Consider the following 24,893-nt stretch of genomic DNA (forward strand, 5'->3'; position numbering starts at 1 on the left):
TTGAGTCGTAGAGTTACGGACCATCCTTTTACTCTTCATGAATCATTTAGGCCTACAGAACGCAGTCTTTCATATCTTCTCCCCAGGGCACTAAAATGGCTTTTCCGAGCAGGATATCATCAGCTTTTGAATCAAAACAATGCCAAATGTGCTTACTGATATCCTAACGTCTATATTTATTTACTGTAGGCCCCATCCACACTTGTGTGTTTCGTTTTAAGCAAAGTAATCTTTCAAGACTTGAAAATGCTGCTGACCTTGTTTTAGTTTGAAAACTGTGATTTAATGAGATTGCGTTTTAATCTGGACTGAAATTGAGACTTCTGAGAACGATTACGCAGACAGTGTATGTAAACGGTCACGCGATGTGCGTGCAGTATGGGCGGGGATTATTTCTGTAAAGATCTTCGGACGGGGTCATTCTGCTTGTTTCAAACATCGTTTTAAAACAAAACACATTAATGTTGCTTTAGCCTTAAGGTGGTATTAATGTATACGTTAACAAGTGTCATGGCATTGTGAATGATGTGTTATCCTAGGAGGTCTTTGAGTATATTGTGAGTAATAGAAGCTTATGTAAGTCTCAATTGGGCCCAAACGTCCTCTTGTCCAGCCTTGGGAATGTCTTGATGACATCTCTTGATGACAGCGAGGTCAGCTGACCGCCACCTGATCATAACAATTGTCGATTTCAGTTGAAGGGAATTAAAGTATATAGAAATGTAGAAAATACACGTATAGATAATACAGTATGTAAGTTACCGTAATACATTTAAGTTGTAAAGAAGGTTTCCAGGGGCACATTTTAATGCAAAACAGGGGATGGTGGACCAATCGGCTGTAACGTAACGGTGTGTTTGTGTTCGGACCCAGGGTAGGGGATGGCCAATGTCCATGATGAGCGCCAGGTGGTCCGAGATGGTGGGATCAGTGGAGCAGGCCAGGACCAGAATGGTAGTCTCTGGCCAGGTTCGACCCCCAGCCCAAAGGTATTGGTTCAATGACACATGTCCGCACACCGCAGCCTTATCGGCACCCTAGATCAAGATGCCCTGCCCCAAGCTGCTCCTGAAGCACATGAATCCCAATTAATTACAAATTAACTTATAGTACATACTTATAGTGTAGTAAAGTAATATAACAACTGAATAAGAGCCCGGGAAATTAATGCACTGTAGGCAGGACGGAGAGGAGTTGTATGTATGCGTGCTGGAAGTTCAATGTTTGTTCTTGCAGTATATACTTACTTTCCTTGGTCGTCTAACCAATCAGACAGTTTCATGTTGCCGAGCTGTAATATCAGGAACTGTGTATTTAGTGTTTGTATTCCATCTTTGTCAGAGTCCGTGCTAGTTCATTGTTGGGCCCTGTTGCCCTTTTCACCCGGAAGACCATTGGTATAATATGTGCAATACCTTTGTTATTGAGTCCTTCTGTTTACCTGGTGATGTGGCCTAGTTAGTTTGTTAACAGTGTGAATCAATTCGTGTTGATAGTCTGTAGCCACGATTGTATTAGAAGTATGTCCTTTCACACACACAGAAAATAACTAACTCGGTTTGTGTGTGTGTGTGTGTGTGTGTATATGTGTGTGCGCGCGCATGTCACAAAACCATTTGTTGTGTAGGTGTCCTTCAGATGACGTCAGTCATGCACGGTGTGCTTGTGTCATCGCTGTGCTCGTGGGTAGAATATTACCATTTAAAACGTGTGTGCAGTGAATCTAATCGACATGAAATACACCCGGGTTATTTCTGTGCCTCCAAGCATCAAATGAGATTACACAACCTTTAGCAGAAGTCCATTAAATTAAAACAATTGGCCGGCTGAGAAACAAACAGCCTTCTGGTAAACCTTATCTGTAATTGTGATAAATGACTGTACAAATAACGTTGACCTGATCCAAATTTGACGCAGCATGTCAATTATATTCCCCAGAGCTCTATTTGCATTGGTCGTTGGCTCACCTGATTATATCAAACAAGGGACGACCGAGGGCCGGAGGTCGCTTGAGCGGCTAGCGCTGGCTGAAGCACGATTGAGATGCTAGTGTATGGAAGGTGCCACCTCAATGAAGACGGACTCTGCTTCACTCGGAGGGAGACGGTTATACGATCGGTGAGGCAGATTGTATGAAGGCATGATAGGCCCACGCTCGTTCCATTAACCCGCTGAAGGGCTGTCAGCCCTGTGCTATATTTAGACAGGGGAAGGAGAGCGTAGTGTAAGATACGGTGTTTGACTGCCGAGCGAAAGTTACCGCGTTCGTTCCCCAATGTCCGCCTGCAGCGTAACGTGCAGGCATCCTTGAGCGAGATACCCTAGCTGATTCGTGATGACCTGCTTTTGGATTCACTGTGAATCTCCTTGGATAAATAGTGTGAAATACACTTTTACACAGCTACACTCTTCTCAATGTTCTCTGCTGCTTGGAAGCAGGGTAGTGTAGGGTTGGGGGTTTGACTCCCAGAAAAATGTCCTGGGCTGGAACTCCACTGTCTTTAGCATAAGCATACCCTTGACATTGAGCAAGGCACCCTAACCTCCCCCTGAATGACCTATATCTAGAAATTCACAGTCAAGTTAAAAGCGTCTGCTAAGCTATCTAATGTCCTTCCAATGTTTTCTGCTGCCTAACCTCAAGCTCTAAACTCTGTGTGTGTGTGTGTGTGTGTGTGTGTGTGTGTGTGTGTGTGTGTGTGTGTGTGTGTGTGTGTGTGTGTGTGTGTGTGTGTGTGTGTGTGTGTGTGTGTGTGTGTGTGTGTGTGTGTGTGTTTCAGGCTCTGGATGGTTCTTCCCCCAGCGCCGGCACCATGAGCACCATCTCTCCCACCGACTTCGACAGCCTGGAGATCCAGCAGCAGTACAACGACATCAACAACCGCTGGGACCTGGCCGCCGAGACCGACTGGGACAATGAGAACAGCTCGGCACGCCTCTTCGAGCGCTCGCGCATCAAGGCCCTGGCAGGTATGCCCCCCGCACGCCCCACACTGTTGTGTCGTTGTCCGTTAGCGTTGCATAGCCCTAGACTTTATGTACGATGTCGTGATGGCTCCTCCCAGCTAGGTGGAAGCGATGAACCTCAGGGGTTTGGGGGGGGGGGGGGAGATTGGTAAGAATTGCAACAAACTTTCTGGGAAAGAGTTCCTGACTCGCAGTAAGTATGTCGCAATGATGCGAATGTATGTCACAAAAATAGATTCTAAACCAAAGGACAATGTGATAATGGATATTCACATGGGCTATGTTTTGATCCTTAGGTGGGAAGGTCTCACTACCTTGCTGCTATGGCAATTTCGATGCTGTAGCCATTAATGGGCAGTGAATTCTAAGATCTATACCGAACCACGATAACATAAGTTTTAGCTTGGAAAAGGAATATTGAGGAAATATTAACAGGGGACATTCTCTCTTGCTACTTGTCTGCTGGTATCTCAAGGGTGACCAAAGTGGCACTTAAATGTCCTCTGAGTGGACAACATAAGTGTCCTTCTGTGCCCACTACACAGACTCTTCCTGTGGTTATTCCCATGACGGGTTGAAATGTTTATGTCCAGCCATAGCCGCAGGTGTATAATTGGAAAACGGTTCAATTATGGTATTAGGGGAAGCATAGCATCATGGGATTAATTACCATAAAGTCTGGCTAGTTCTCCCTTTCTCTCATTCACAGGCCATCTTTTGATGTAGTCTAATCTCACAGTTTGTGCTCTAAGCCCAAATCGATATATTATTAGAATCCCCTCCTGCTGAAGAACCAAATGAATCCTTACACTCTGATCGAGTCCGGATCATTTTCCATGAACTCTGCTGTCAAGTAAGCTTGACACATCGTAACTTAATGATTTCTTGTATTGATTAAATGTCCGGGCTTCGAATCCATAGCTGACCAACGGTATTAGCCACTACCATGTCCTAATGTAGTTCGAGTAATAAAGGGGTCACGGAGATACAGGCCTGGTTCTAACTGTGTTCAATGGGTAGGTTCAAGTACATTGCTATAAGCACTGTATGTGAAGTATGGGCAGCTGACGGGTTCAGGAGGTTAACAAAGGGGAAAAGCTGACTTTGTTGGATTGCAGGGTAAATAGGCTCAGGAATATAAGGATTTGAAGTATGCAACAGTGATTTAAAAGTAATTGATGTAATCTTTTAAGAATGGGGAATTGTTTTGTATAAGTATGATTCCGTGCTTTTTTGTGTATGTGTGAGTGACGTGTAATCTATATTTACGTCTTGTAGCATTAATTAAATGTTCTGAATATATTTTGGTTTGGGAGACTTGAATATACTGAGAGGGTAAAGTCCTTTCAATGTTAATAAGCAGTGATGGATCCATTGTGGTTCTCCTAGAAAGGATAATTTATTAACAGATGCAAGGTGACATTGCTTAACAAAATGATCGTTGGACATATTGTACCCTGAGCTTAAGGGAAGATCTCCTGTTAAATCAAATAGATGTATGTGAAATATTAACTACTTAACTAAACATTGCAATCATGGAATTTTTAGGGAGTGACATTGAGCTGTTTTCAATGCATTTGAACCTGGAGAATGTGTTACATCAGCCAGGGTAACCAGGCCGGGCGCCATGCTGTTGTTGAAACAGAGGTCAACCTTAGGACATTTGCTCTGATAAACCATAATATTTCTTCATCAAGCTTTTGAAATTTGAGTTCATTTCATTTGAGTTTACTTAAACTGTCTGGCCAATACTTGGGACAAATAGCTGAGATAAACTTCTGTTCAGTTGGTTTAATACCAATCAATGATTCATTTTCAATAACATTTCAGGAATGTTATCTGAACTGGTGAGGCAGTGAAGGTTGTTATTGTAATTTTACTAAAACACACACCTTGATTCTGCAGGTTGCAAATGTTTGGTAAGAATATCTGCTTTGACCTGTACTTGCCAAGAACATGAACTCTCTCAAATTAATTTGAAATAAGGTTGAGGACACATTGGTGTAGGCTGTGTCTAAATGAAGATGGATATCCTCACAAACAGGGTTCCAGGAACCTTTCTCTTAATCACTTTCTCATGACTTAATACTTTTAGGTGCGCCCAGCTTTCCAGGAATCTTCCTGGTTCAGACAAGTTGCAATATCACAGGTGGCCCAGCAGGGGGAAGCAACAGGCTCTTACTCGTGCACTCACTCACACATAAACTCTCTCTCTCTCTCTCTCTCTCTCTCTCTCTCTCTCTCTCTCTCTCTCTCTCTCTCTCTCTCTCTCTCTCTCTCTCTCTCTCTCTCTCTTTTTTTCTCTCTCTCTCTCTCTCTCTCTCTCTCTCTCTCTCTCTCTCTCTCTCTCTCTCTCTCTCTCTCTCTATTATCCTTTGACTGAATATATAGTCCTCCCTTTAAAATTCCAACCAGGCTTATTTTGTTATGACTTATTCATTGGCTCGTGGGTCTTTCATAGGAAGGCTGAGATGCATGTGATTACATGAATGTGTGTTACGTAGAGGGGAAACATGAACCGGTCTATATGAATAATCACCTTTTCAGTTGTCTAATAACAACGTGTGTGTGTGTGTGTGTGTGTGTGTGTGTGTGTGTGTGGGTGTGTGCGCATATGCATCTATTTATGCATTGTGTGATCTATACAACTAACAAGGACAACTAACAACCTAAAGAGACAAGCACTCTGGAGCGAATTTCCATGAGCTGAGATGCAAAACTTTTTCTTGTGCTTTTGCATTTGTGTTAGTCAGAGCGTGCGTGTCTGTATGTGGGTGTCCCATTTCTACATGTGTGTATCTGGCTTGTGTGTCTTATGTGTATGTTTTATAAGTGTCTGGCTAGTCTGTGTGTGTATGTCTCGGGTGTGCGTTTGTGTATTGTGTGTGTGTGTGTATCTTGTGTCTGTGTGTCTGTGTGTGTGTGTGTCTGTGTGTTTGCAAGTCTCGTGTGTGTGTGTGTGTGTGTGTGTGTGTGTGTGTGTGTGTGTGTGTGTGTGTGTGTGTGTGTGTGTGTGTGTGTGTGTGTGTGTGTGTGTGTGTGTGTGTGTGTTTGCAAGTCTCGTGTGTGTGTGTGTGTGTGTGTGTGTGTGTGTTTCTGGGATCCCCTGTGTGAATGACAGTGATACCATCTTGGCCTAACAAGCCACGGCTTGATTGTGGAACATTCTTGAGCGTGCCGCCGCAGCGCTACGTCCCCAGGGGCCCGTCCTCCCTCCTCCCCAGCACTGGTTTACAGCCCTGGTGTCAGGAGGACCTCTCGCATTTTCAAACACTGCTACTCCCTACCCTGCCGTCCTGTGACTTATGCTACGCTACGCTACGCTAAATGGTTCCCAGCTTCAGGCTCCTGTTTATATCCTGAGTCTAAATGGATTTAGCGAAGAGCCATAATGATACACTTGATACACTCGGTGCAGCCACTTAAATGCTGGAAACCCCACTTCCGAAGCCCGAGAAGAATCTGTGAACAATACTGTAGTTCACTGTGCAATTGTAGTTCCGTTCAGTTGGACTCTAGTGCGGTTCAGTTGTAGCTCTGTTAAATGGTTCTTTGCCGTTCTGTTCAGTTGTGGTGTGTTTCTTTTCAGATTTATTTATCTGGATTTCACATCCAGACTAGATAAGAGCCAAAATGAACTTCAACATAAGAGGCCATGAATGAGCTTGTCCTTGTAACTGTATATTAATAGCGACCGGCTGAATAAATCAATGAGGACACTCTGACCTTGTGTAACGCAAAGTCAGGGTTCTTTGAAGTCCCCGGTATAGATGCTTCCCGCTGTGTGCTGTGCCAGCTACTGTGCACGTTTAATCATTTACGCTTGACCACCCAGACCCAAATCACTTCAGGCTTATTTATACAGTCCTCTTTCACAATCACACAAGCCTTTACTGGCCCATATTGGACGACACCTAACCCTGCATAGCGCTTTCCTGTGGTTGCTGGTCTCTGACTCTTGCAGCTTTAAATATAACCAAGCACAAACTTCACAGGAACACGTTGGAGCAAAGCAAGAAGAAATTAAAATGGTCTACCGGTGCTATTAATATTTGACTATTGAGTCACTGAACCAACGTCTTTATCCAAAATGATTTACAGTGACCTTTTAGATGCATGCCATTTAGGACATGAGCATCCTGCTCATGGGTGCCTACAGCTATACTGTGGACGATACTTTAATTAATATTATAATGAAACCCAAAACTTTTTTGAAGATTGACAAGGAACACATCAGAAGATTTAATCTTCTGCTGTCGGGCATGAATAGTAACTCGCACACCGTCAAGCCCTCGATGTAATAACAGGGACCAACTCCATTGAAACCCATCGCAGAAAAGATTAAGTAGCTTGAGAAGAAACACATGGCCGTGAAGAGTTTGTATAGGGAGTTAATACACTTCATATCGCATCCCTACAGAGAAATTAAACAGCCACATGGCGGGGAAGCACCCCCCCCAGATAGCATGTATGTGTGCAGCGTGTGTGTGCTCTCTCCAGCCTGCAGCCCTCCCTTGGGTTCCCGCTAGAGGTGAAGTGGGATGTTTGACGTGATTTACTGCCACATTCTCAGTCATGGATATCTCCTCTCTCTCAGCGCCTTCTTCTTCTGTTTCGCCACATCTCCACATCTCCCAGCTCCTAAATTCTAGACCATTGGCTACCACTCGTTTGGGCTGAAAAGGAATTTGTCATATATGCCAACATTGGTTTTCAAGGCACTGAGGCAGGTCTTTTTGGATTGCCTTTGGAGGTTCAGAAATAAGCTGTAAGGTTGGAGCAAACACGGCATCACAGTTTGAATGGTTTTAGATGTTGAGTGACAAAGTGGACTCCTTGATGCACTGCTTTACACCACAGATGCTAACCTTACCTAGCCTTAATCATACCAGACCCAACCTCAACTTCCCCCAACCTTTGCCTAGATTGAACCATCTCTAATCAAACACAGAAACTCCTCATACCTTCCAATGGCTAAACCTAGCCGTCTCCATACATATAAATCAAGGATTGTACCAAACCTCAGTCCACACTCCAAGGTAACCCCACCACCTGGAACAGAAGGGTCAGAGGTCAACGCACGCCATTCTTCTTAGATTACTGACTGTTGATGACCAGAGCCGAATCAGCAAGCGGTCTCTCTTCTTTGACCCCCCCAGCCCCCAACCCCCGACTCTCTCTCACTATAAAACCCTGCGCTGAGACGGCCTCGGGCAGTAGCTCGTCTAATGAGGTCCATCCAGATGCTCTCAGCTCCTCGGGACTAGATCAAACACCCAGCAGGACTGGTTCCCTGGGCCCCTGGGCCCCTGGGCCCCTGGGCCGACGTCCCCTGTTGCAGGTCTAGATTACCTCCTGAGCACCGTTTGACTCTACCGGCCAGTTGCCCATTTTACCACAGCTACTGTTACCTCGCCTTCTAGTGACATTCTTTCGCTTTCAGTTGTTTTTTTTCCCTTTGGCACGTTTTGCTTTCGGCAAGCAGAAACTGTGAAAGGGGCAGCCGATTTGAATTGAAAGCTGTTGCTGTTTTTCACAACGGAAGTTCAAGCAGCCTCTCTTTTTCCTTTTTCTTTTGTTTGACTTGAGCATTTACCTGTTGAGCTGAGCCATCTTGAGTTTAATAATCTAGGTCAAATGGTAATGCATGTTGAATTACCTGTTGTCTTACCAGGAGGACTAACAAACAATGGAGTAGGAGTTCAGTTCCTGTGGTTAAGCTTATGGACTGTAATCCCAATGGTCTCGATGTGAGGACATTTCATTTTTACCGTTTACCATTTACCGCCAAACTATGCATTGCATTGCAGAAGTCTGATGTTTTTGCAAATACTTGGCATGTGTTGAAAATATCACTCACACACACACGCGCGCGCGCATACACACACACACACACACACACACACACACACACACACACACACACACACACACACACACACACACACACACACACACACACACACACACACACACACACACACACACACACACGTGTATGTGTGGGCAGGAAAGAGCTTGTTACTGCTGCCTACTCTTTCTCAACAACTTCCTTCCTGTCTTAACGCCTTCTGAAAAGTGCAAAGAGGAGGGTTCAGATGAGAGCTTGTGTTTGTTTGAAAAACATAGAGCGGGAGGGGAAGAGGGGGGGGGGAGGGAGAGAGAGAGAGAGATAGAGGGAGAGAGAGATTTAGTTAGACAGAGAGAGACGGAAGGGGGGGGAAGAGAGACCAGGGTAGAGTGCGAGAGAGAAAGAGGCATAGCGTGGTCCCTCTGGTGATATACCTTCTGGACAAGCCCCGCCCCATTCCCCCACAGTTCCCTAGGATCTAAGCCTCGCAGCCATAATCCCCTCCTCCTACCCCTACCGCCCCGGCGACCTATCAGGAGCAGGGTTTAGTCCACCTCTACACCTACCACACCTCCTCCTCCGCCCCCCCTCCCTGCCTGTCGTCTCCCTCTCCCCGCCCCTGCCGGCGGCGCTCCTCCCTGTCCAGCACACCTTATTCAAATGACACCAGCCTCAGAGGGCAACAGGCTTTGTTTACACAGCCACCCGACCGCGGCTGGTTCCTGTGCTCAATGTGTGAGCAGCCTGCGTTGCGTGCTCAAAGAGTTTTTGGGAGGGAAACTCTGCGCAGCTCGTGCTACTCCGTCGCCTGAAGTTGAGGAGGAAGTAGCAGCGCACCGAGAAACTTTTCTTCTTCTTTCTTTTTTTTTTGTTGCACTTTTTTTTTAACTCCAAAAGGAGGCCTGGAGTGAATAGTGTGGTGTGTTGCACAGAGGAAAGGGGCCGAAACAGAGGAACATTTTGTACTGTAGTTCGAGGTGAGGGGGGGGAGGTTTTTGTAAAAAGAAAAAAGAAAAACTCCTTGAAAGAATTCCTCACGCTTTTCCGTGGAAAAAGGTGCAGGAGAGCGCTGAAGAAAGAGGACGGGAGAGGAGCGTTCCCCTGCCTGCTGCTTTGTGCCTTATTTGCTTAGCCACATGTTGAAGGAATACTGAAGTGAAGACCACAAGACCTTTTTTTTTCCTCTTCTATTTCGGACCTAACCAACCTTTTAAACCGAGATACTTTTTCTCTTTTAGAGAAACTCTTGTGGGGGCCGTAGTATTTCGCTGCTCTTCATTTCTTTCTGTTTTTACTGGAAAGCCTGCCTCTCCACTGTGCTATGCCGGAGAGCCTCTGCTCAGGTTGGCTGTGAAAGAGAGGGAATCTATCTGGCTTCCTATAGAGCGAGAGAGAGAGCTGAGCGCTAAGCGGAGTGGACATGGAGTGGGAACATCAGAGGGACCGGGAGCCATGTTTGTCTCCGGCGGCGTTCGTTAATCAGGTGCAATACTCCAACATCCTGGAGGGGAGGTTCAAACAGCTGCAAGGTAAGAGCAACACCCCTAGGGACGGCTTGGGCTGGGTTAGGGCTACCTGAGGTCCACTCCCAGAAGAACCGCACTTGAAAAACATACCCTGTGAATGAACCACTGTAACATGGTTCTAGGTTTTTATAGAAATAGGGGTTTCTGGCTTAGGCGAGAGACTTTGTCCCGTTGCCATATGGTGATTTCTAAATGTTCATGACTTGGAGGGGGATTAGGAAACCTTCTGCGCTCACACTACTCAAAATCATTGGAGGAATGAAATCATGTCACCAAACAAAAACGGCTTTCGCCCCCCTGTCTTGTCTCTCACACCTCCTTCACTTGGTGGTCTTGTAACGGGCCGAGGCCATTGTGTTTTTTGCGTGCTTGGCTGCCCAATGGCCCAAGGGTATCTGGGCAGTGAAAAGAACATCCACCACCCCACACACAGAGTGGGCGTCAGCTCAGAGCGCTAAGGCCGCCAGGCTACTGATCAGCAGGCCACCTGTCCTCTCTTATCCTATTACAGCCCGGCCCGCGGTCTGGAGGTAAAGCCTCCACCGCAATTGGGATCACAATGTTTGTCGCATGGTTGGTTGTTGGTGAATGTCAGACTCCCAACTCAGTAAAGTCATGTTCGGGGAACTTTGGGCGGGTAGCGGCCTTCGATATTTGTGATCCGCTTTCCCCATAATTCTGGTTGGCCGTGTTTTTTTTTTACCTTTTGAACATCAAATATTGAATAATATCAAACAATAAATAGCTATTGGGGTTATTGAGTTGATTAATTCCGTTTTCTGAAATGGCTGTAGTTCCACACGTATGCACTAAAGGGCTGTTGGTTTGGCCACCCGTATGTGGCGTCTACCAGGCTACGGGTCAGGCTCTCTGCTCCATGGAGCTACAGCAGACCCCCTCGGTCCGAGGCAGCCTGGAGGTTGGGGACAGTCCAACCTAGGCTGGAGGAACATGGAGTGGGCTTGTCTTCTCAGTGGAGCCTGCAACGATCACACACTCCTCCTCGCCTGCTGACTACTGTCTGGAGAGGGGGAAGAGCTGTGGGAGGTTTGATTGCGACAGCAGGAACCGCACACACACTCTTCCATGTGCTCACACATGGAATTCTTCTTGCATTGGAGTGGTGTCTCACTACTTGGGTGGAGAGACCCCTGTCACGTGGAGAGGGTGATGGTGCCTGTTGGATGGATTTGTGCTGAGGTACAGTCTGGGTGGTGTCCGCCAGACTCTCTCTCTCTCTCTCTCTCTCTCTCTCTCTCTCTCTCTCTCTCTCTCTCTCTCTCTCTCTCTCTCTCTCTCTCTCTCTCTCTCTCTTTCTGTCTCTTCATGATCTAGTGGCAGTTGAAAATAAACAACCTACCCATCCTTTATTTACCTTTGCGCCACCTCATAGAGGCCAGCAGGTGCAGCCCCAACGAGGGTGTGAGAGCCTCCTGCGTATGTGCTGCTGCTATCAGTGGGACTGCTGAGCTGTATTCTACGGGGAGCTGTGCAGACGTCTCCACCACCGGGCTGAGGGAGTGGTTCCGTCTTACAAAGTGTTTTTCCTCTTGTAAAGTCAGCAGAACGTGACGTTCCGAGGGCCGGGGTAATTGCAGACGCTTGCCCGGGGTCCCGCCCCCCAGACTGCGTTCCGTTCTCAAAGCCGCGGCCGCCGTCGGGGGTGGGGGCGGGGACGACGGGGACGGCGGGGACGGCGGGGACGGCGGTGTTGGGGGAGCATCAGGGAGAGACTGCCCAAAAGGAGTTTGTCTCGTACGTCAGAAATGCAATGCAGTGCTTTGCCTGGATGAAAAACATGCAGGGTTAATATAATATATATACTTTTGAACAATAAACTAAAGTAGCGCTACAGAAAGCGACCCATGTAATGGGAAATACAAGAATGTTTTGAGATTGCCCCCCAAAAGTTATTTTGATTAACAATAGATGCAGATGTAGGCTCCATCGTTTAGGAACAGCAGTAAAAAAAGGGCCTCACCACACCTTTTTCTTTGGTGGTGAAGAGGTTTCTGGGTCCAACGGGAGAAGAAGAAGGATTAGCGGGGTTGGAGTGCGTGCAGCACAGTCACATCTTTGGTGCCAAACTGTCTGCTTAAGTATTTTTTCACCTGGGGATTGTTGCAATTCGCAGACACACACACGCACACACATGAACACGCACACGCGCATATTTTGGCCACTCTCTTGTAAATCCAGTCCGACTTGACTTCAGGCTCATTCCTCCTGTCGCTCCTCCTCTATCTCATCTGCTGATAGCTCTAATCATTCCTGCAAACCCGACAGGACTCTCCCATATTTTAATCTTCTCTCCCGCTGTCCTTCCATTTAAATATCTTTCTTTAAGTCTCCAATATTTTTAACCTTCCTTTTAAAAACCCAAAATGTCAAGCAAGCACCTATAAATGGGAGGCGGCTTACTGGGACTCAATGAAGAGCAACGTCTATCAAAAAGAGTAATTAGTAGTATTTTAAAGCAAATGGTCATGTGATGATTTTAAGGACTCATTACGTGTACCAATGTCTAAATGTGAGGGGGCTATACACAGTGTTTGGGGTGGCGGGTAGACAGGTATGGCTATGATAGGGTTTGGGCTGTTTTTCACAATCTAATGTTGTCATTTCATTTAGTCATTCTGCCCTCAGTGTTTTATTTTTTTTACCTCACTCAAAGGACCTTCTTCACGTTCCTGTGCGGAACAGCTTCACAGCCAATGATTCATTTAGATCTGTTTCTCAGGAACAGGGCAAATAAAACCTGTCGTTACATGAAGTTGCTTTACACGCACACACCAACAAACACAGGACTCTGCCCCCACATACAGCTAATGTGGACAAGGGGGTTGTGTCTCTCTATCTTCTCATGCTCTCCCTTTACTTCTCGCTCGCTCCAGATTGAATCAGCATGAGAAGCTTAGCTGCAATTGCAATTGCAATTGACAGCAGTAGATGTGGACCTAGGAGGGCTAAACATAAACTGTAGCCTTTATTTCCCAGGGCTTCACCTGTCTGTTTGGTTATCAAAAAAAGTTAAGTAAGAAGTAGGGGCGACCTCACAATTTAGACGTTTTTTTTTATATTTAATAATCGTTGTGTCGTAAAAAATGTTTGTGTGGAACAGCGGGACATTACATTGGGAGGATGGGGGGTGCTGAATGAAGCATACCACAGCATTACTTGGCTTCTAGAAGGAAGGTGATTGAGTGAGTCACCTGGTTGTAATTGGCTTTGAAGATATGTTTTGCTTCCAATAAATGTCCTTCTTGTATGTTTGCAATGGCCCTGTGTGCATGGAAGCCAGCTAACAGGGCGTTTAGTAAGCTATGTGGCTGCAGAGTTCACTGTCCTGAGTTCCATCAACCTCTTGGTCAACATACATTTGCCATTTTGCCATTTTGGAGACATTCTTCTGCATTGTAGCCCAACTGTCAAAAAGCGCTAAGCAAATATGCAAGTCGGGGGTGGGGTCCATTTATAGATTAATGGCACCTGTTGGTTTGAACTCAAACACATTTCAGGATTCACGCAGGGTTGTGAATTTGCAGAGCTTCAAGATTATCAGGGCGCTAAACTGCCACGCTAGAAGCTAATTCACATGAACCCCTGACCCCAGCTTTAAGCTCATTAGCTGTCACTTACTTTAGCTGATAAAGTCAGATCTTGGCATGCAGTGCTGCATCCACAGTATACACAGGTAGCATGGCTTGATACCCTGGTCTGATAATAATGTAATAATAATAACACAATGGCTGACGATTGGAACCAGTGGGGGGGGGTGTGTGTGTTACATTTTTTGAATTCTTTACATTCTGTGTTTCTACATTTAGCAGTCAAGTTTGGGAACCACAGTATTTTCTCAACACAGTGGGCTGGTCAGTTCAATAGCTTAGTGTTTCTAAGATAACAGTTTAATACGTTTTATTACCTATACTAAAATGGCGGTGCTGCAAACCATGTGACATCATGGATAGAGTTTCAGAGGATGAATAAGGCGATGAATCGGTTGATGTAACTCAATATTTTCCTGAGCCCATTGTTGAATGCTTTGGTGGCCTCCAGCAGCGTTGGTCACATTACTCTGGTGAACACACACGCACACACACATGCAGGCGTGCAATCGTCACATACACACATGCACACGCACTGGTTGAGGACATGTCTGTCTTTGCACAGCTATCCTGATGTTTATTTGAGAAAGAAGCAGGGGGCTAGGGTGAGAGGGTGAGGGAGGGGGGGAGGGGGGGTAATTAGTGCCTAGGTGACATTTCACACCAGCCGCTGCCTCTAGCTTTACTACAGGGCCCGTGGACCTGGCCTTAACCTTGCACATACACACACACACACACACACACACACACACACACACACACACACACACACACACACACACACACACACACACACACACACACACACACACACACACACACACACTTGTAGTATTTTCTAGTGAGAGTTGCAGTCTCTCCAACCTTGACCCAGGAGGCGGGGTCAGCAGCATTCCAATGGGTCTAAGACCACCAGGATTTGACCAAACCCTCCCCTCACCCTACCAGCTTCTTTACTCATGTTCATTCCTTTTCTGACAACCAAAAAACTGGATCGTCTGGTGGTAAGTGTTGAGCTCCCAGTTGAAAGGTACTGGCTGGAACCCCCAAATGTCTGCAGGCCACCAGTAGGACTTGCTCCCTAATGACCTGCATCTTAAACCAGTGGGATGATGCAGATGAAAGCGGCTTCTAAATGACAGTAGATAGTCCATGTTGCGACACAGCCCTCATATCAATCCACATGTGAGGTGAAACACAAGAAAACGCCTCAATGTAGTTTGATGTCACCGGTTATAATATCCTTAGACTCCGTGGTACGATCCAGAATCGTATTAACCTTTGACCTCATGTGTGGGTATGAGGCGCTGCTATGCTCTGTTCTTTCGGTGCCCACAAGCGGCAGCCAGGCGGTGTGAGGCAGGCCATGCTGCAGGTGGTGGTGGTGGGGGGGGTCGGTCGGTCGTTGAAGGGGGGGGAGGCGAGTTATTTCAGAGCCAAAGTTGTTTTCGTTCTTCTTAGTATTCAGGAAGTGGGTGTGGTGTGGAGAGTATCCATCCACAGCATACATATACTCACATTTGTTTCTTATTGTTGCTTGGTAATCTTTGAAGGATGTTCCTGAATGTCAATAGCGGAGCATGGACGTGTCCTTGATGCAATACTCCTGGACCCAATGTTCCTGTCAGATAGATCAGATGTTAAAACAAAGTATGCCTGACAGATGTCCATAAACCGAATCAAAGTGTATTGAATTTATTTAGGGATGATAGATGCAAATGTCAAAGTGCTTTTTATAATAGTCAAAGACATGACAAGCAAGAGTAAAGTATAGAAAATCATCAATGGTTAAAACTAAATATAAATATATGAAATATACATTAATGCACTTGAATTTAAAAGCATACTGTGTGTTAATATTAATGTCTCCTAACTCGGTCTTGCTCTTACTTTAGTAACTGATAACTATGATGTGACCCGGCACAATGTAACCGGCCCTGATTCATGGTTATGGAGAAAGACTGGGAGTGATGGGCCTATCTTTACTGGGAAAAAAGGGTGTTGGTGCATTCCTAAAGTATTGTGGATTTTATAGGTTGGGCCCATAGGAGAGACAGAGATTCAGCACACTTGCAAACCCAAGTGTTGCAGCTCTAGAGGCAAACATATCGCCAGAATCAAATTCAGCTGGGGTGTTATATTTTAGACTTTAAATTTGATTGCCTAAAGAATGCACAGAGAGAATGCCTTTCTTGTTCTGCGGTCTGGTTTATGTTTCAGGGGTTCAGGGTCGATGACACGGAGATGAAAAGTCACTTTGACATCAGTTGGACTCCTGGATTTGAGATACTGCAGCTATTTTTTGCTGGAATGAATTTTTATTTATAAGTGATTAAGCAGCTACTGGTGATAGATCAAAAACATACATAGTGTCTACTGGAGGGCTGGTTAAAGCTACTTAAGATTAAAAAGAAAAGATTTATTAGCAAACGTCATGTGAAATGTGTCCAATATTACAGACTATAAATGAATTGATGCCATCGTATTACTCATACAATGGTTACATTTAGAGGAAGTTAAAGCACCACAGGCTTGGCCCCAACATGACACGGTCCAACCGTTCTAACCACTAGAACTCATTTACATTTAGTTTTCAATGCAACTTTCAATGTCACAAGTCAACAAACAATAAAGTAAAAATAGTGATCAAGGTTGGCTTTGTACATCACGACAACGCAAAGACTGCAGCTATTTCGGAAGCGTAGGAGCATTAGACTATGAGTCATCATGTTGGTTGTAGTGTTTTATGGGTCATTGTTTAGTCGATTGTGAAATAATTTGGCATTTTGGGGAGACATTGCTGTGTTTGAAACTCCCACAGCGTTTCTCATGCGAGAGTAGCAAAGCAAAGTTTTCAAAAGCCTACGTCAAGCTATCATTGTGTCGAGGTAGGATTTATTGTCGTACAATTCTCTGGAGTCCCTTCAATATGGGTATGAGTATCCCCCATCTAAAAACCCCAAGATGCATTCTAATGTACAAGCCCTAATAAGCTTATGTATCGCTTAAGCAAGAGCCATTGTAAAACGTGAGTGTCCTCCGCTGGCCACAGTTTCCTCAAAGATGGTTTGCTAGTGTGTGTTTGCATTGCTCACTATTGCACCAAAGGGCCACGCGGCTCCGAGCGAAGTGTGCCCGCCAACAGCTACGCCAACAACTACGCTAACAAGCCTTGTCGCCAGCCGAGGTGCCAATACAGCAGACGCTCTTTGACTTTGTGACAAACGCCTCACAATCTTAAATAACAGAGCGACGGCTCATGGTGTCTGGTTGTCCCTGTAATAACTAGCCTTGCCCTTGGTCTGTAATCATTCGCAGACTGCATGAGAGAGAGAGAGACGGGGCAGGAACCTGCCCGGCCACTGTAGGTAGGGGTTTGGTTTGACGTTTTTCAGAAGTCGACCCTAGCGATTAGGACCATTGTCAAGCCGTGGCCGATGGCATAAGAGCCGACAAACATACTGCTCATCTTATCTCGCTCAAGCGTTCCGTCTGTAGAAATATTTGAAGACGATAAGATAAGAGGGCTATAAAGATGTCACGTTAAAAATGCCTTTTTTACGTAGGTTTGCACAACCAGTGCGAGGTGTGTAGCCAGACGTGTTTGTTTTGCGATCACAGTTATTAGTTCTTCCCAACCAAAGTCAGTCGTCGCGTTGTCATTTCCCAGCTCTCTGTACCTTCTGCGTGACATTCCTTGTGACTAATGATGTGTACACGGCCACAAGTCAACGGCATTACCTCACCTCACAATCTCCCAACTGAAGACTGTGATGTGCTCCTCTAATTAATGACACGTGGGACCGCACGTCTCAAAGGGGAGAGAAAGAGGGAGAGGGAGAGGGCGAGAGAAAGAGGGAGAGACGCTCCCGGCGAGAACAAGCCCCCCTTGGCGGCTCCCTCTGGCAAAATACCAGACCATAATAATCTTGTTTATGTGTACCCGGCATGTAAGAAAATAAACGAGCTGATTGATGTCTGTAGTCGACTGATTCTCCCCGCCCGAGGACGTGCTGACCGGAGGCCCTGGCATGCGTCTGACCGGCTCTGAGGAGGAAGAGGAGGAACACAAGAAGAAGGGGGACTGGGTGCCGGGGCTTTACTGGGGTCAGGGCTACTGGGACTGAGGCGAGGGGAAGGCCGGCCGGCGCTGGCCTGAGCCGGAACACATGAAAGGCGTGGGATTCCTCAGCAGCAGCTCCCTAATGACTCCCAGACCGCCACCAGGGTCTTCAGGAGACCACATGTTGGTCCCACCGGTTCACTTTTTAGTTGCTTTAACCCAAAGAGACTCACAGAGACAGGCCATTGAGGAGAGGGTATACAGGTAAGACAGTAAATACAGAGACGGATCATTAAGGAGAAGGAAGGGGCTAGACAGTGAATACAGAGACAGGCCATTAAGGTGAAGGTAGGGGTTAGACACTGAATACAGAGACAGGTCATTAAGGAGCAGGTAGAGGTTGGACACTGAATACAGAGAAGGGTCACTAAGGAGCAGGTAGGGGTTGGACACTGAATACAGAGAAAGGTCATTAAGGAGCAGTTAGAGGTTAAACAGTGAATACAGAAATGGGTCATTAAGGAGCAGGTAGGGGTTAGATAGTGAATACAGAGAGAACCATCCACCCACTAGTCTATCCCCCTTCTCGCCCACTTCTGGATTAGTGGCCTTCTGAAGAGGGCTTCTGCCAGTATCCCCGTCTCACCCTGAGGAGATTCGGGCGACGGAGGAGATGTTCGTGAGCCTCATGTGAGCACCGCTCAGATGGGCGTCGCTATTAAGGACCAGAGCGAGCGCCTCCGCATCGTCTGCTCTGAGCCTATCCCAGTGGAAGCCCGACGATGCAAGTGAGCCAATAGTGCCTACGGATGCACTGTTTGTGTTGCAGTCACTCAAAACACTAGAGCAGAGTGGCAGGTAGGGCTGACACCTTTACTACCTCCAGGGATAAAGGGTTAGGAAGCATTTATGAAGTGTTTTGTTTTCATAGCGGCGGTAGTGTTTAACTGCCTTGCGCTGTAGCGCATTACCTCACAACACGCACATGCACAAGCACACACACACACCGTGTGTCTATCATGCTAGGAGAGAACCAGCTGGAACAGTTAGGCGGTTAAGGTGCCTTGCTAAATGTCAACCCTGTCATTAGCAGAAAAACTGCCTTTTTATATAAAAGGTCAAATTCTCGCACTTGATCTTGTGGGATCTTGTACTGATGTTTATTAGTGCTTTTGTTTGTTTGTTTCTGTCTCTGTCTATCTCTCTCTGTCTCTGTCTGTCTTTCTTATCTCTCTCTGCGTGTCTCTCTCTCACGCTGTATCTCTGTCTCTCTCTCCCTCTGTGTGCTTGTCTATGTCTATCCTTGGTTGATGATGAGGTTATGTCCTTGTGATGGACAGATCCATCCAAGGGGCAGGTACAACAAACAGTGTGAGTCACGCAGTGTATTCTGTGTACACAGTCCAGCAGTTTAGCAAGAATTAACTGTCACCTTGATCAACTGATATGCAGTGACACCAAATGTTTCCATACCACACGTTTCCACCATGCTCGACAAAGATTTGCTTCACTTAAATATTAGGGGTGGGAATCTCTTTGCACCTCACGATTCGATTAGATTCCGATTATGAGGTCAACGATTCGATTCTGAAGCGATTATCGATGCATCTTGATGCAACGATTTTTTTTATGTACATTTCCATGCGTGATTTTCAAAAATATATATACACATCTGGGTTTGCTAATCACTTCCTACTTTTGTGATGATCATTAAAGACATCAACAGATGAATTAACTTATCTAATATTTCATAAGAGAGAAAGCTTTTGTCACAAATATGACTTTCTATGAACAATGCAATAATCAATGCAGCTTGCATTATAACACAATATGGAAGCATGCAAAAAATAGGTTTCAGTTTTATTTTATTTCTAATCTTTCTTTTCTATGTCATTAAAGGAAAAGCTGCTCTTGAATTAGAAGGAGTTCTTGTGTCTGGCTGTGAGTTTGCGCGCATGCTATGCGTAGGCTGAATCGCAATCGTGTCAAGACAAATCAGATTGGCCAATACACACTGAAGATAAATTCAATAATTTTAAAATTATTAATTAATTATATATGTATATTTTTTAATTCCTATTATTAATTTATCTGCATCGAGACAGAATCGTTCTCGTGAGAATCGCGATGCATCGAAGAATCGATTATTTTTCCCACCCCTATTAAATATTGCATCTTGCGTATGAGTAGAAATACATTTGCATGTTATTTTCATACCAACTGAAAAACTGTTAGGGCATGTCTGTGTTTGATGACTCCTGACTCCCCCTCTGCTAATTGCCAATGTACCTCCACAAAATTCAGGGAGTGGTAGTAGTGCTCTAAAGCTGTAATTTGTGCGCTTCCATGAAGTCATTTAGCACCAACTATTAGCGGTAGAATTAGCAGACAACATGGGTTTGGTCCCTTCCACTAACTCAGCACTCACAAGACAACAGGGCCATGTTTGCTGGAAAAGAAAAACTGAAGCGGCTTCATTGAAGTCCTCAGATGCTGCTGCTGAGGACGGCTTTGGTGTTTGTTTGGTATAATGAGCAAACACCGCAAAGGCCAGGAGTCTGTTTGTCTTGTGTAACACCGTGCTGTTGTGGTGCTCTATGTGTGTGTCTTGCTGCACATCTCTTGCTGGGTTCCAATTGTTCCACTCTTTAGTGTGCACCATTTTGTTGATTTCTTCGAAAGGTTGGGTGTACAATTGTGGTCCCTATAATAGTCCACCTCTTAATACCCTAATGAATAGTGACCTCTCCCTTTTTGAACGCCTCTGCTTCCCATTCATGTTCTCCATTGGCTTTTCAGAAAATCGTTATAGAAAGAGTTTTAAGCCTGGAACCAAGCCAATTTTCCTCCCAAGTTAGTCGTGACCATCATTTTTTGGGCAAGAGAGACTTTGTACATTATATATTGTCAAAAAGTGAAGGACTATTCCTCCCATAAACCATTGCAAACCTTTTCCGAAGGCTTCCAAACCAATAGTTTAGCCCGCTTCTTGCATCGTACAACAGTTGTCTTTATTATAGTGTTTATATTGTTAAAGATTTGTCATACATTGTGTGTGTGTTTTTGTTTATATGTGTGTGTGTATGTATGTATAGTGTTTTCATAAGGCGTATAGGCTATAGTGTTGTCATCGACGTGGTACGTTCCTTCGTCCTGACTGCAATGACCTCTTGCACGTCTATCAATGCCGGTTCTACCGGTTCCCACAGAGTGTGGTTGCTAAGACACTTTGGATGATATAAGGTAATAACGTAACACGTTTTTAATACGTGTTAGACAATGTATTCCTAGCCTTTATACTACCCAAATTACTAAATAGTACTGCTAGTGCTATATCATATATTTTATTTTGGTCATATATTATCAACATATTTTTCAAATTATTTGCTCTACAGCTCTTACAACAGCTCTCTAACTTTCGATAAGTCTAAGGGAAATCATGGTTGCTCATTGGTAAGCGATCGAGTTTAGTGGCAGCAGTTATCGAAGACTTGACTTTCGCGGGTAGGGTAAATGTTTCCAATGGTAACAGAAAGCTCTACAAATCAAGGATGTCGTCTTACACTTTAGGATTATGGGTAGTGTACTGCTTGACATCAGGAATAAACATGTTTTTCTAAAAAAAAATCTTTAACTTGTGGCTTCTACAGGGGCGTATACCATAGTTTCACAATCTATTGGCTCGTGGTCAGAATGCCTTGGATGGTTATAACATTATGGCTTATAATCAAAACCTCTATGCAGAATATGACTGGGAATATCACTTCCTGACCCACACTGCTGCGCTTCATAGTGTACCCTTCCAATGGAACCCGGGCTGACACTGTCACTGAGACGTCCTCCATGCTGGGCGCTGTCACGACACGAACCAGCACTCCGGGTGGAATGCAGCCCGTTCACCCCTATCTATCTCTCTCTGTCTCTCGCTATCTCTGTCATTGTCTCTGTCTCTTTCTCTTTGTTGCTCTTGCTCTCGCTCTTGCCCTCACTCTTGCCCTATCGCTCTCTCTCTCTCTCTCTCTCTCTCTCTCTCTCTCTCTCTCTCTCTCTCTCTCTCTCTCTCTCTCTCTCTCTCTCTCTCTCTCTCTCTCTCCTGCTGTTCTTCACCTGGCCCACTGAAACACTCCACCCCCCTCTCAATGGTAAACTCGCATTCACCATGGAAACCGTTGTCTGTGTCCTAGTTGTTATCCATTAATGCGCGTTCATAGATTTAATGGGTGTTTCTGAGGTTTGTTTGTACCTAAACCCCCTGCTTTAAGGAGACATGCCAAAACACAGGAAACCAAAGTGTCTTTTTCCTTCTATTGGAGTCACATGATCCAATGATGTCGTGATCCTCCCACTATGCCCGTGCTAATTCCCAGATCTCTGGGAATTCTCCTGACCTGAACCACCACAAACCTAAACCATACCTTACCTGATAGCTTCATTATTGTTGCAATATTCCTAAACTAACCTTCAACTCATAAAAAAACCTTCAACTAATGAACCTCATCAAAAACCATGGTAAAAGTCCTCAGCTCAACCCTGCGGGGTCTTCTCAGAGTGTCTAGTGAGACGAGCCGAGTCGTCAAGGAAGTATCTCCTTCTGAGTTCATCTTTTAAAAAGGCAACGCAAGCCAGGTGGAGACCAGGCCCTGAGGACACAACGGTCCGTCTGGGCTCTGTGTGTTCAGACCACAGCCCGGGCCCGCCTGTCACACGATATGAATACAAAAGCCATGCGTCTTCTTCTTCCGGGCCGTTGTTTTGTGTTAACGGTGACATCCAGTCCCTCCTGTCTCTTTGTTTGGTCTGGCGCTCTGAGAAACGCTTGGCTGTGGTTTTAGAGCCAAGGTCAGGGGACTAGACGGCGTCTCCTGGAGAACTGGGGCCCAGGTGTTCGAGCGGTGAGCGTCGTGTCACGTTGTGTTACGTTGTGTTACCTGTTCTGTTGTGGTCAGCAGGCCCATTTATCTTCTCTCTTTACCTGTCCTACTCTCTGCCTCTGTCCCTCTCTGTCTCTTTCTATGTATTCTATTTCCCTCTCTCTCGGTCTCTCTCGGTCTCTCTGTCTCTCTCTCCCTCTCGCACTCTCTCTCTCTCTCTCTCTCTCTCTCTCTCTCTCTCTCTCTGTCTCTCTGTCTCTCTGTCTCTCTGTCTCTCTCTCTCTCTCTCTCTCTCGCTCTCGCTCTCTCTCTCTCTCTCTTTCTTTGTCTCTTTGTTTCTTTCTTTGCCACTGTCTCCTTTATCTGCTCAAGCCCTTAAGCAGAAAACGACAGAGAGAGCTGTGGAAAGTGTTAGAAGCTATCTGCGAGAGCAGAGTTATGCTTCATTGTTACAGAGAGGCTAAAACATCCAGTTTCGTTTTATTGGTATCTGGAATATTTTTTATGAGAAGTAGTCCTGTGTGTGACTCAGCGGACCATTCCTCTGTGATCTACGGTCAGTAGCCAGTGTTCCTGTGATAATATCTGTGTCCCACTCTGAGCTCAGCCCATCTCGGAGCCACGGCAGGGTCGACTGGAAAACAATCCGCTGGGGACGAATGAATGAATGGAAAATTGCAAGTTTTCGTCGCTCATTTGAAAACATTGCATTGAATGTGTGATTGAAACCTGCTCATTGGTGGTAGGTCCAGTGTGCCAACCACATTGGTCTCTGCCCTTTGACCGACTGCCCAGTTTGTCTTCAGTCGTACTGCACGTATAAGCACATAAAAAGGCCCATACAATGATTAATAAAGAATAAGCATGCTTGTGGTAGGTGATAAAAGCAGTTGGGGGTTAAGAGTGAGGACACCGACCACTAGAAAACAGGAAGTGATGGAGGCTGGCAGAATAAATAATCGTTAAGTCACTGCTGTGTTCAGTCACTCCACCCCTGAAGGAGAATGTGAGTGACACTCCACATTTTCTTCTGCTTTTATCAACCCCGGGGGTGTAGCTGATCATTTCACAACGTGCTCATTTTCCATTCAATTGAAACAAGATGTTTTTTTCTCATTACCATAACGACAATCCTTACCATGTTGCTGTGCGACTTCAGTTGGATATTGTTCCACCAGTTTTGGTGATGAAATGTTTTTTATTAATCCCAGATTATATAATCTTAAAAATATGATATAGTAGGATCCAGACATAATGGAGTCGAGTCAAAGTGTCTCCTTAAATATATAGAAAATATGCAAAACCATTCAACACATTTAATGCATCGAAGACATTGAAAAAAAGTCAGTTCTAAGACGTTTGGGAAAGCCCCGCAGGAAGCACCTGGGCGGCTCGTTCTCTAGAATCGAAAAATGGTACATGAGTAATTCAGTGTATAGCCAGCTTCTATCCATACACAGAGGGGGACTTCATCAGTCATTTAGAGTATAGTCAGCTTCTATCCATACACAGAGGGGGACTTCATCAGTCATTTAGAGTATGGTCAGCTTCTATCCATACACAGAGGGGGACTTCATCAGTCTTTTAGAGTATAGTCAACTTCTATCCATACACAGAGGGGGACTTCATCAGTCTTTTAGAGTATAGTCAGCTTCTATCCATACACAGAGGGGGACTTCATCAGTCATTTAGAGTATGGTCAGCTTCTATCCATACACAGAGGGGGACTTCATCAGTCTTTTAGAGTATAGTCAGCTTCTATCCATACACAGAGGGGGACTTCATCAGTCTTTTAGAGTATAGTCAGCTTCTATCCATACACAGAGGGGGACTTCATCAGTCTTTTAGAGTATAGTCAGCTTCTATCCATACACAGAGGGGGACTTCATCAGTCTTTTAGAGTATAGTCAGCTTCTATCCATACACAGAGGGGGACTTCATCAGTCTTTTAGAGTATAGTCAGCTTCTATCCATACACAGAGGGGGACTTCATCAGTCTTTTAGAGT

At 45.3% G+C, this 24,893-nt stretch overlaps 1 protein-coding gene across 4 annotated transcripts in view; it reads left to right on the plus strand.

Moving 5' to 3' along the window:
* The window catches only part of LOC130386322 (spectrin beta chain, non-erythrocytic 1), a 70,584-nt gene that overhangs the window by 13,682 nt on the left and 32,009 nt on the right, over positions 1-24,893 (plus strand). For 2 of the 4 annotated variants that reach the window (XM_056595161.1, XM_056595162.1), the window contains exons 2-3: positions 874-989; positions 2,781-2,970. In XM_056595161.1, coding sequence (XP_056451136.1) covers positions 882-989; positions 2,781-2,970 — 298 coding nt within the window. In that variant the 5' untranslated portion in view covers positions 874-881. Of the gene's footprint in view, positions 1-873; positions 990-2,780; positions 2,971-9,482; positions 10,348-24,893 lie in introns of those variants that run through there. The other 2 variants (XM_056595164.1, XM_056595165.1) reach the window with 2 other exon arrangements.

Source organism: Gadus chalcogrammus, chromosome 7 (genome assembly GCF_026213295.1).
Source record: "Gadus chalcogrammus isolate NIFS_2021 chromosome 7, NIFS_Gcha_1.0, whole genome shotgun sequence".
Taxonomy (NCBI): Eukaryota; Metazoa; Chordata; class Actinopteri; order Gadiformes; family Gadidae; genus Gadus; species Gadus chalcogrammus.